The 13,439-nt window shown below is 38.9% G+C and overlaps 1 protein-coding gene across 1 annotated transcript in view; it reads right to left on the bottom strand.

Annotated features, from left to right (window-relative positions):
- TRIQK (triple QxxK/R motif containing) overlaps positions 1 to 13,439 on the bottom strand; it is a 60,626-nt gene that overhangs the window by 32,977 nt on the left and 14,210 nt on the right. Inside the window, exon 2 of the mRNA XM_036378741.2 lies at positions 9,626 to 9,706. Within this exon, the coding sequence (XP_036234634.1) occupies positions 9,626 to 9,686 (61 nt within the window). The 5' untranslated portion in view covers positions 9,687 to 9,706. The remainder of the gene's footprint in view (positions 1 to 9,625; positions 9,707 to 13,439) is intronic.

The raw sequence follows: 13,439 nt of genomic DNA, 5'->3' as shown, positions 1-13,439 counted from the left end.
TATTATAGTTATTATTCAGAAAGTAACACAGCCTGTAGGCCTGGTCTGACCTACAGAGGCCACTGGATTGAGATCAAAACTGATTCTGAGAAACTGAGGGAAATTAACACAGGGCACGAATCCTTCTTACGCTTCCTAATCTGTTCAATCTTCACGTTAGATGGAATAACAACTCTTCCTAAACTCAGCTGACATGCGGCTTGGCTTTGCAAAGTGTTCAACAGAAATACTGGCTTATGGCACTTGCTGGCCTGAGTTTTGCCACACCAGTTCCAGCAGTGTGCTGTCCTGGCTTTGATGTGTAATAGTTGGTGCAAGCAGCCAGATGATGAAGGAGATCAGGGAATTCACTCAACTCACAAACTGCTCAGCACATGTTTTACTTAAAGCTGGATCAAAATGGCATACAAACAGCTCTGCCATCCCAGAGGATGGTAGACTATACACTGTGACATGGTGGCAGGAACAAGGAGAGAGAGGTAGGCGCTTTTAAAGGTCACTTTGTAATGTTGAACTGTACCCTCTGAATATCAGGTTGCAGGTGCACCAATATATTTAGACAACATGAACAGGAACTGGAATTAAAGAGCATGCTCACTCCAATTGTTACAACAGTCTCTGACACATGTGTCCACTGTCACTCTCTCCCAAGTAATTCCTACACATGGCTTAAGAAGGAACTGAAAATTGCCTGGAGCAATTTTCTATAAGCAGAGTGCAAGCAGCCACTCTGTTTTAGGGATAAAAGAGTTTAACAGTTTAAAGTACTATCAGGGTTATCTGACCTCTGTGCCAGAAAGCAGTACAATTCTTGCTTAACCTACAAGTGCAGACATGAATCATCAGCCCAAACTCTCACCATTCATCTGTTAGAACAGAAGCCTGTGGAGATTATTCTACACATCTCCACTAAGTGCCTGCAAAAGGCCCCATTTACATTCTACTCTAACTTAAAACTTTCTCCCTGCTCTTCAGTTCACAGTGACTGCAGGTCTCTCAGGCCAGGTCTAAACTGACAGCTCAGACTCGTTCTGCCTGTGATATGAACTGGTAAGGTGCAAGCAGGAGATGCATTGCCACAGTACACAGCATCATGGCCAGGTTAATTAGTGCTGATAAGAGACAGGTCAAGTCAAGGACTGTGCTCAAGAGGCCCAAAGCTGAAGGGTTTAATGCACAGTGTGAGCTCAGACTTACTCAAAACAGCTTCAGTAAATCCGGGCCTTTTACCAGTATGCTGTAACCTTGAGCTGAAGGGACTATGTCTAATGCTGAGACACTGTTTCACTCCATATGCTAGTTCATTATCCAGCTCCTCTCTGTTTTGACTGCCAACAAATAATGATGTTTTTCAACACTTCTCCACTAGGAACTGAATGCACAAACATCGCATCATAAATGCCACCCAACATCTGCCAGGCAGTTACCATCTTCCCATGACTATCACCTAGGCTGAACCTGAGCAAGTGATTTACTGACAATCTGTGTCACATCCTCTTACCTATCACACCCTAGATCATCCAAACACCAATGCTTATGAATGGCCCAGAGGTATTAGGTTAAAATATCACAAGAAATTATTTCTAACAAAAAACCTCCCTATGTATTCTAAAATTATTGTTACTTATGTTATGTAAAACCAAATATTGCAACTGAGGATATCAGTTTTGGTACAAATCTTACATCACCAATGCAAATATGCTGATAATGGTAAGATATTCACAGAAAATAAATGAACGAAAAGCCAGGCTTTTCCACTTTGCCTAACAGGCAGTCAAAATTCTTGAAAATACTATTGCTTACTCTATGAGTTATTCTAGAACAGTTCAGTAGCTTAGCTGAGCAAAATTCCCTCAGCAAAATTCCCTGGTCCCATAGTGAATAGGGTATCTATGTAACTGAGATAATGACAAGGACCAGATTTCAAGTAAAGTATTTAAAAAATTAAGCAACAGATTAGTGACTTGCCTTATATTATCTGCAAATTTATTAAGTGAAACCAGAATGCTCAGTCAGGGGAAATTATTTGTTTTCCCACATTCTACTTACTGTAGAGCTCTCCATTCACTTCATGGTGCTTTTCTGTACTGATTCAGCATACTACACGAATGAAATATCTGAAAATAACTTTGAATGTGTGAATACTTTCAACAGTGTTTATTTTAATTAGCCTTAACCATCAAATAAAAAAACTAGTCACATGATGTTTGAGATTTCTGTAACTGTAATTCAAATCAAGCAAATGCCTTTTCTTATTTTCATTCTAGCAGTTTGAGCTTCCTAAGACCATTCTCCTTCTGCCCTATAAGTTCTTTTCTTATCCAACACTTTAAGCCTGCAAGCAATATGCAGAGCTGAGCAGACAATCCCATAAATAGTTCAAGACCTTGAAAAGCACAATGTAGCCCGTTCCTAATTTTCTTCCAAAATAAGGCATAATACAAGCAAAAGCTTCCACTGAAAAGGAAAATATTTTTAATACAATCCAGTTACAGAAATCCATGACAACACGCAATTAATGGACTGCATGATAGCAATCGCTAATGTCATTCATTACATTCAATTTATTACAAAAGCCAGATGACTATTCTGTGGTCATGCTTTTCCTGAACATGGACATCTAACACATTCTTTCAAGGCCATGAAAAGGTGCAATACCTGATGAACTATGTAATGCACATGGTCACATCCTGAAGCATGAAATACAAAAATCCCTTCAGTTAAACCTCTTGACTTGATCCAAGGTGACTCTTATGTCTTTCTTCTTAGACCACTGCCCCTGCAATGCTTGTCAGACTCTGCTGCCTTCATTTCTGCTATCCCAGACAGGGAGGAGCAGCAGAGACCACCACCTTCCATGGTAGGACAATGGCTGGACAAAACTTAACTGCACCCAAAAAACCCAGAGCTACTTTTCATAGCATTGTAGCTAAAGAAATGCAGTTACAACTATGAATTACGTTCACCTTAAATATCTATCAAGCACATCCTGAGATATGCATCTGTGCTGAGCATTTCATTCTCATGCCTGTTCTACTGCCTTGTTATGATGAAATGAGAGGAAATCCAATTTGTAGTTCACTGCCCAACTCTCCTTGCATTTATATTAATGCAACAGCACCTACAAATATAAGCACATGCACCACACACAGAGAATGTGTATATGTGAACACTGTACACACTGAAAAATTATGTCTGAGATTTTTTAGAAATGGGTGCCTAAAATTAGATTTACATATTCACACTGAGATGAGAGTACTTTGAAGTCCAGCTTTCACACATAAGCTAAGATTTTCAAGGCCTGGTGAAAGAATTTCTAAAAATGTTAAACTGCTCTGCCTCTGAATGCAATCTATACATGCTTACATATGTCTATAGTGAAAATGTTATGTATTTTGTAAAGGATTATAGAAGTTTTTTCTTGGTTGACTTTGACTACAGAAATGAATTCATTGAAGAATTGAATGAAGGTGAGAGTAAGTACAAACACAAATATCTAACATTGCAACAGCCCTGTAGACACTGCACACCTTACAGGAATTGCAAATGCTTGAAGTAACACCATGCTGAAAGCCAGTTCAGCAACTGGAAACATGACAAATTTCACTCTCATTTACACCTATACAAATTTGTAGCAATTCCATTGAGGGAAACAGTGATATTGTTGATGAGATTAAAATAAGAACAGTCTATGAACCTCCATCTGTATAAGAGTACTAAACAAGTGTAGTATGAACATATAGTAAAAGTAGTATAATCAAACAAGCTCAAAAAACTTTGCTGTGCAGAAGGGATGGGAGCCAAGAGTTAGAGACACAACCCTACTCCTTAGCTTCTCTTCAAGGTGTGTGAACACATTTCCACAGTCCTCTGGATCTGCAGCCACCCCTCCCACTCCGGCACTGAGTCTATATCTGCCCAACAAATGAAAACTAAATAATATCCTCACATATGTAAGTACATATCCAGGTCTACCATCACCTTCTATGCTCTCAGCCAAGCAATAAAATACAGCTCTGCAGCTTTGGACTTACAAAATATGTGATCACAAGCTGCATGTGCTTAAAATTCATCATCAGTTTTCACAGAACATATTTAAAAACATCCCAATCATCACAAAATGTGAATTAAATTAGTATAGCCAGACTAGGCTTTGCTTCACAGCAGTGTTTTCCTCAGCTGCTCCTGCTTCAGTTTCCAGAAAGTGATTCCACTGGCATAAAATTAAAATCAAAACAGCACTAACTGACCAAAGGATGTAGTTCATTTTTTGTGACACCAAATTCATTCTTCATAAAACCTCCTCCCAAAAAAAAGAAACTACACATGGTATCAGTGGCCTATTGCTGTGAAGTACAAAACTCAAATTCCAAAACTTGCCAACAGTCACACATAATAGCAAAAGGAATGCTTTTTTCCTACTTCTCTTTATTATGTGCTTAGTAATAGATTTTTATTAGAAAAGTCCAAGACAGCAAATGTAATGTTCCATATGCAAAAAAAAAAAGATACACCAGAACTGCTATTTTTGGTTTTGTTTTTTTTCCAATATAAACAGTAGGAGAAGACTTTCTGAGTAGTCAGTATTTGTTTCCTCTCCTTTCCCACAGTAAATAGGCGACCGGCATTAAAAAAGGGAAAAAAAATATGACTAGTTCAAAAAATAGACTGGAGAAGTTTTATTCCATTGACATCTGTCCTGCTACATCTTTGCTTATGGCAGAGGAGAGCAATCTCAATGATGTAGATGTTGCCTTCTTGGTTCCATGATTTTTCTTAACAGACAAAAGATAGGGGAATTGCTGTTTTGTGAGAAACGGAGAATTTTGAAATTTTCAGTACAAATTCAAAAATGTCCAAACATTTTTTGCTGTTGCTATTATTTCAGAAATTATATCTCAAATTTTCATTCTGATAAGCATTTCCTGATCCAAAACAACCACATTTCATGTCAAAGTATGCAACATATTTCAAATAAAAGTATCAAAATGCAACATTTTCCCTCTTTTAAAGCTGAAAAGGAAGGATGATAGTGGCCAGGTTTTTTTGAGTATTCAATAGCACTACTCAGGACAAGGAAGATAGAGGCACACTATGTCCATAAAAACACAGAGAAGATAAACAGTAAAAGAAAGCAGAAAAGTTGAAGTGGTAAGAGTAAAGACAACTCTTTATCAGTAGGGTAGGTAGAAATGGCAATCTGCCACAAGAAGGGCTTCTCTCTGGAGACAACAGGTCCATGCTCCAGCTGGTAGCTGGAGGTGGGAGCCCCAGAGATGCTTGTGCTGCCACTAGTCCCCAAGCTCTTCTCCATCTCAGGGCTACAGTAACATCACAGCCTCAGCCCTAGGATGAGGCGCTTTTCTTCTGGACCGGTCACTGGTCTGCACACCACGGACATGTGTTACAGCATACGTCACAGCTGAGACGTTCACAATACACAGACTAACATTACCATGCAATTTCAGATGCCTTTAAGCACCTGCCCATAGAGAGTAACATCAAACACTTCAGAAAGCTTCAAGCGTCTGCCCTTCTTGTTCTTTAGCCCAACCTTTTATACTTCCACCTTACATGCGTCGTACCTGTGTGCCTTCTGTTCCTCTTGGTGACTGGTCAGTGCATCTCAGCACTCCATGGCTCACTGCTTTCAATTCTGTTCACCTGCTTTTCCCAGCTGCAGCCCACTGGGGATGAGGCTGGCTGCAGCCCCACTCCTAAATACCACAAACTGTGTGCTACAAAGGCCCAGCTTTACCCACAAAGTTTTATCTGACAGTTCAGGTGGGCACTGCTCTCTCTCCTGCGCTACCACAGCAGGACTCAGGACTCCTACCCAGTCCCCTTCCCTGCCCCATGGCTCCCCATATGTGATGCCAATGAACACCACCTCCATCACCAAGTCACTGCGCCCACTCACCAAAGTGAGTAGCTTTGTGCTTTCCAAAGCAAAAAGAGAACATATGTTCATTCATAACTTTTATTCCTTCCCAGGGGATGTGAGGAGCCTTATTTGCTCCAAAGAACCTCCAGGCTATGCCTGTATAAGCTCCAGATCAAGCTGGCAAGTCAGGAGATATAGAACAGACAATAGGCAGACCTTTGAGTCTACAAATTGAAGGTTGAATGATTGGCAAACAACCTCTCCTCATGAAAAATTATGCTACAGCAACACAATAGTAATGGGAGCCAAAAGTATGTCTATTCCTGATTTGTAGACCAGGTTTTAGTTATGCTATAATCCTCTCAGTATGCCTGCTTAGGATCCCACAATCACACAAGTCATGAACACTACCCACAAATCCTGCAGCTTCCATGCCGAGCAAGTGACACACCAGATGAAGAAGGATGGAAAATATACATGTGGAATTGTTCTGGGAACTTAAAGCACACATAACAGTAAACAAAGCAAATATGGTACAAAACCTGTTGCTATTTTCACAGCATTTGTGGAGCTAAGCTGCATAAATGCAGAAGGATGCATACTGCCTCACACCTTTCCTCAGATTCCAGCAAATTAAGCACAGCAGCACAAACAGCAGCAGGGAGAAGGAAACACTCTGCAGAAGAGCTTCCCTGTTTGCTGCTGCACTACAGGTACATATTTGGGTATGTGAGTGAGAGATGAGCAAGTGTTAAAATTACTTTTCCTCATGGTTTCTTCTACAGCCTTGGCTGCTCATGGAGATTTGAACAGGGAGAGATCCCTTGGTGCCATCCTCCCTCCTCCAGGTACAGCTAAAGCCAGTTCTAAAAGGTTGCTGTGGTTGTCCCCTGTCCACTTGGGGCTAGGCTTCACAAAGCCATTGCCACTTTGGTCTGAAATAACTAGAAGACTGTCTGCTCCCCACTGAGAAGGCAGTGCCACTGTCAGATACTGGAGCACCAGCTTAAGTGGCACTACAGACAAATTTTGGCTGGTGTCAGGAGAGATGGCTGAAAGCCAGCTGACAGGGAAGAACAGTATCAATCTCTGTGCTGGGGGAATCCTCTGAAAATGCTACTGAAGCAAACAGCAACTGCTAGTGGCACAGAGGCAAACAAAACACGAGTGATCCTGTTCTCATGGAGAAGAGAAAAAGGCAAACGGCTGAACTGAAGTAATCAACATGAACTTGAACCATGGCACAGGGCAAACATGTGGCACGCCGTATGGAAACTCAGAACAAAACAGAAAGCTTGGAACAAAATGAAATTAAAAATCTGCTTCTATTTCAAATTACTCCACTAAACATCTAACTGAAAATTGTGTTGGAAGTTGATATGACTTTGTGACATGTTGTTCCTTGAAGGCTGCCATTTTCCATCAAAAAAAAGGTATGAAAAACGTTTCAATCTGGTTACCTTCTATCCAGCAAGGCTAGAAAACATTAAGTTGTAAGCTAAAAAATAACATCACACCATTAGTCAGGAGGAAATAGCTGTTCAGCCAGCATCTATCATAATGTTTTCAACAACCCATAGATACCAAATGCCTGGAAAAGAAGGCCAGTAATCACTCCAAGCATGGAATTTGAGCTTTAAATGCATTTGATGAATTATTTTTTTTAAAGACAGACCCTGTGCAGCCTCACTTTGCTTACTGTTCTAGATATAATCTACCTTAGAAAAGGTGACCAAATGTCCATCTCCAAAACAATTGAGCCTGTAGCATTAGGGTGCTCTGCGTTCTGAGGGATCATCTGTTGAACAGCTTAACACTAAAACATCCCTGCAAAAGTACCTAAGTGTCAAATCTAAGTCTTAAAGAATGACTGCATTAAAAAAAAATCTTTCTGTGTAATTTCTAATAATAGGCCAAGAAGAATCAGGAAGAGTTAAAATGAAGAATCTAGAGCATTTCTCCTATGAGGGAAGACTGAGAGATCTGAGAGTACTTACCTAGGAGAAAATAATAGGTTCAAAGAGGATTTCATCAGTGTATAGAAATACTTGAAGGGAGGGTGCAAAGAGGACAGAGCCAGGCTCTTCTCAGTGGTGCTCTGTCACAGGACTAGCAACGGGCACACCCAGAAACACATAAGAAAAAAACCTTCTACTTTGAAGATAGTCAGATACAGGAAGAGAGGTTGTGGAATTCCTATACTCGGAGATATTTAAAAAACATCTGAACACTGATCTGGGCAACCAGCTCTAGGTGGCCCTGCTTAAGCAGGGCAGATGGATGAGATGACCTCCACTGGTCCCTGTCAACCTTAACCATCCTGTGACTAATGGATGAATTATTACCAGTTATACAAAACTATATAAGAACAAAAAAATCAAGCAGTAATGACAAAAAAAAGCACTAAGACCCAGAAAACAACAGCACTTTTATATTCATTAGGGAAATATTAGATTAGATTTGTCAATAATACACCTACTTGTCCTATAATACACCTAATGGCATGATGAGACTAGAGGGCTCACTCCACCAAGCTCAGCTACCAGGCCAAAAGATAGCCCAACATGGTTACACATAAAACTCAAACATACCTCCAAAACTTGAGTTTTAAATCATATCCACACATTTTCAAACTCACCCTCTTACATTAATTAAGTTGAGAGAACTGATTTCCATTGGCAAACGCTATAGTGGTATCAGTGAATGACCAGAGTAGGAGCTGAAACAACCATTATCAGAGCAAAAGGCAGAGCACAGTCTATTCATGCTCTCTGTCCTCTAAGGAGTATTACAACCACAGAAACACCTCCTAAGTTATGTAGTTTATTTGCCTGCCAGCATGAGATTCTTCCCTACAATAATTTTAACACTTGCTTTCACCAACTTAAGAGCAATGTGTCACATCTAAAGAAAATGAGTTTACTATGAATGCCCCCCCATAACCCTAGCTCTTTCACCTTGAGAATGTACACTGTAAACAACCTTTTTTCCCCCAGACACTTGTTGTTTTCTGCATATTTAAACAGATGTGTGTGCTTAGCAACTGTAAAACAAAGTCATTTACTTAAATAACTGTGTACAGATTAAAGTATTTCATTTTATATATAAGCTTTCAAAATACTGTGACTCTTTTATAATGTTTAACATACAGAGACAGAATCTTCATATATGGATTTCAAAAATAACTCACCTTTGCATTTAAGCAAAGAAAGAGGGATTTGCATTTGCAATGTATCTATGTGAAGGTACATGTGTGCATGTACATACTTTGCATACGTGTTACCTAAATAAGTATTAGTCAAGGATAGAAAAAGTCCTAAGGAAAAAAATTAACATGTTTAATAGATCCATTAGTGTGAGAATAAATGCAGTTATACAATACAAAGGTCTGTAACATTCAGTGTATCAAAAATTGTTATGAATGAGGAAAGTATCTCGTTAGAAATGCCATATATGAAATTAAAGACAAACAGGAGAATCAGGAAAGTTCCAACAGGTCAGAAACATTGTGAAGCCATTTTGCTGCAGTATTTCACTAGTGTTTCCAAACACACAGCATATACTTTATCTCAAGTCACTCAAAATACTGTCTTCAGAAAGCTGAATGACTTACTCACCAGCATTTATAAAATGAAGTTTTCAAAGAGGAATGCTACGTTTTGTTACTAGTGGGCCTTGCTGGGGAAAAAAAAAAGTTTTGTTTTTATTTTAAGTACACAAACTTTTCTTTCAAACTCTTACCTATTTGTTTCCTGTACTGGTCAACAGGAGTCCTTGATGTGGAGGCATCTTTTCTACCCATTGTTTTCAATCCAAAAATCACTGTCAGTATCAGGAAAAAAAAAAAAACAAACAAAAAAAAAACTAAAACAAAAACCACAACATTATTCCTAAATAAATTACTAACAAAATCAATTGCTTATAACATCAGAAAAATGGTAACAAGCAACATTTACATGATTACACACAAAGACATAAGCCTTCCCAGAGTACAATGAGACACTGGAGTTAATCATCACTATTCTGAAGACTATTAGATACATTCTAAACATACCTTTTTCTCCATTGCATGGGTTATTAACATTACAGAATGCCTGTTAGTTTGAATGAAAATAAAGAAAAAAGAAAGGATTTAAACTGATTGCACTGTAATTCAGCATTTGGTACCACTGTAATTCAGCATTTGGTACCAACAATTACATTCCTATATAATTTATTTCTTTAATAAACCAGGGAATGAATGTAGTATTGTGAGCTGTTTCCATTATTGAAAATACATTTACACCACACTTAGGAGTCAGAGGCAGGATTAGGCTGTGTGCATCCACAGGTGAAATTGCTCAGGAAAACCACCTGCAGACAAGCAGATACCTAAAACACAGCAACCCCACTCTCTCCTATTTTCCTGCCATGGGCTCTAGATATCTGTGAATGAATAGGAAATGGAGAACAAAAGCTGAAAGCTGGGGCTGTATGCATTTTATACCTCTCAGGCATGGTATTGATAGTTTAAATTACCTTCATTGCATTTCAGTAACAAGCAGCCAGATTCTTGAATGGGATTCTCGTGTTGCACAGCCATGTTGCACATCCTCACAAGGAGGTGACACTAGGACTGCACAAGGAACTGCATAATCATCCATACAAAGATGTTCCTTCTGGTATACTGGAGCTTCCACACCATTCATGTAACTGAACAAGCATAATCTGAACACTGCTCTAGTAAATTCTTTATGTATCTTTTAACATGCAAAACCTTATGGTTTTATATTCATCCCTCACAGGGCTGCCTCTCAAGTGGGAGATACTACAAACACACTCATTTCACCTCTTTTTCCCTGGTTATGAAATAACTGGCTGTTACAGTCATGCTTATTGCTCAAAACACTGGGATTGAACCATTTTAGCTGGGCTGAAGGCATTACTCACCACAGTGACGAGAAGCCCCACCATCTGACTGCCTCTACAACACAACAGTCCCAACATAAACACCCACACTCATGAGGGTCTGATGTTTTCAAGAAGTGTCAGATTACTGTTCAAGCACTGAAGATGCACAGCAGCCAACCCCTGCCTTTTCCCAACTGGCCCCGGTGAGAAGCATGCCAAGGGCAAACTTTGGCTGAATCATGCTGGGTAGCCACAAACCACGTGCAGATTGTGCACATATGGCCATGGAGTTATCTGCAAGAGTTGCACTTTTCTGTTAGGCATAACCAGCTGCGCTACAGCAAGACAAGAGTCCCTGGTCGCTGCCAAGGCACACTTTCTGGGAAGTGCAACCCTGGAAGGCACTGAAATGCCAAATCACGGCCCAAAAAGCATGCCATGGCACTGCTGAACACTACTGCCAGCATCCCAAATTTAAAGCAACCACCATTTATTTTCTCCATAGCCTCAAACATGATTTAAAATATAGCTGCAGAAATGATGCCCAGTTATTTGTGCATTTTAACACCATAAAGTTTATTATTTTATATTTATCTGTTCTTCTATTATTCTTCACAGGACTGGGTTGTATTTCATAACATTCACATCATAATAATTAGAATGGAAAAATAAAAGTACAATTTGAACTTTCAGCTAACTGAGGAGGTAACAGATACATTTTTACACTGCAAAACTAGATATTGGCTTTTTTATGGCACTGCTAAGAGACTGTTTTGACTTGCCTTTTGCCATTTCCATAGTCTACTAATGGTTTATAACAAAACATCAGCTGTGAAAGATGTTTGCAGTTTTAGTAATGCCAATAAAACAGAAGAAGAAAACACAGGCAAAGATTATTTCCTGACTTAAGCCACAGAGAAACTGGCGTTTGCCTGTGTGGCTCAGTGTCACCAACTCTGGCAACTCTAGAAGCTCGAGTCCTCTTTGCTCTTCAAAGGGATGCAAAAATCATCATTCATTCCCACTGTTTTGATGGTTACATAGCAAATGCCTGAGAAACCCATGGAGACATTGGCACAGGGAGCCCAGTGTCTAATAAGACAGATATTTGCATAGAAGATCAGCCACAATTTAGAATGTGTTGTGATAGATGTGGAAAGGGAATAACAGGTCTATACTATCATGTTTGAAACTGAGATTGTTTTCACAATTTAGTTCCTTGGGGACTATGGCTCATCACCTTCTCTTGTAAAGAATCCCACATTCTTGGGCAACTTGCCATGAGGTAGATTTAAACTAAAATATGGATTAATAAGAGGTAATATTTATTATTTATGAACCTTGCTGTAGGAGTGGTTTTCAATGCAACTTTCTAACCATTTTTTGATAAAAAAAAGCCTGAAACCTTTGCTGAGTTACAAAACTAATCTTCCCCATTTAAAATAGGAGTGGTCATCCTACAGTAATTGGTCATCTTTACTGTAAAAGAAATTTACACTCAGGTCTCTGACCCCTTTGCTGCTTCTGACAGCAGCAAATGGAGGATCTTCTGGAGGTTCCTCCTGTATTTCTTTGCCAAACCAAAGGGGTAGGCAGCACACATGCTGCATCATGCATCCCAAGCCTTCAAACCCTAAAGTTTTAATGACTACACAACCATTTAAAGAAACATGTAAAGGAGCTTATCACTGCTTTTACTGAAAATACTTGACAAGTAATTTCAGATAATATGAAAGCAATGTGAGCTGTCCTCAACTTTCAAGCTTTTATAAAAGATGGTCTTAAGAAAACAAAGCGAGGCCCCAATGATTTTTTGTTTACTTCTGCTTCAGAGATGCTACAAGATTAAAAGACATCTTTGTTTGTGTGATACTGTGTTCACTATTTTTTCACCCCCTTTGGCTTTCCCTCTAGTAATTCACCTTTGAAAATTACACATTCAGAAAAACACTTTGTTCCTCTCTTCTTTTACTCTTAAGCAGTGGCTGATAAACTGCTTATTATAACCTCTAACTGTCAATAGCATTTGGTGAGATAAAAACCAGTCCTAAATGTCCACTGGAGGTCTGGCTACACTTTAAATCCCAATTCACTGTTCTTGATGTATACATAGCATTTTCTACACCAGTTAAAAAAAAATTGAAGAAATTACATTCATTAAATAGAAACTTGCTATAAATTACTAGATATGCTAATAAAAAATAAGAATAGGATCTACATATATAGAGATTGCACTTTGTACATTATTGGTACAATACAAATGATTAATAACAATGACAGGCCTTAAAATGTATATCAGTGCACACTCACAAGACATGCATATCTGCATGTGTACAAACTTTCCCAGCATGATATCTGACAGCATGTCTGCACTCTCCCACTAGGTTGCCTAAATATTAACAGTGGGCACATTAAAGAAATAATCAATAAAATTACTGGTTTTGTAGCTGAGATATAGTTAGTCAGCTGAGAGAAAAGAAGTATAACTTCAGACAGAAAAGAACCACTACAGAATGTAAAGCTACTGAACCAAGTCTTTGGCATCTGTATATATGCAGAAGTTCCTCATCTTTAATTGCAAATAGATTTCTACCTTAAACATAATTCTTTTTTTATTTGTGTTGTTGGATGTAATGCAGGTTGATCATCTGAACTCATAAATTGA

This window comes from Molothrus ater, chromosome 1 (assembly GCF_012460135.2).
Source record: "Molothrus ater isolate BHLD 08-10-18 breed brown headed cowbird chromosome 1, BPBGC_Mater_1.1, whole genome shotgun sequence".
NCBI lineage: Eukaryota > Metazoa > Chordata > Aves > Passeriformes > Icteridae > Molothrus > Molothrus ater.
This window is presented reverse-complemented; position numbering and strand designations above follow the sequence as displayed.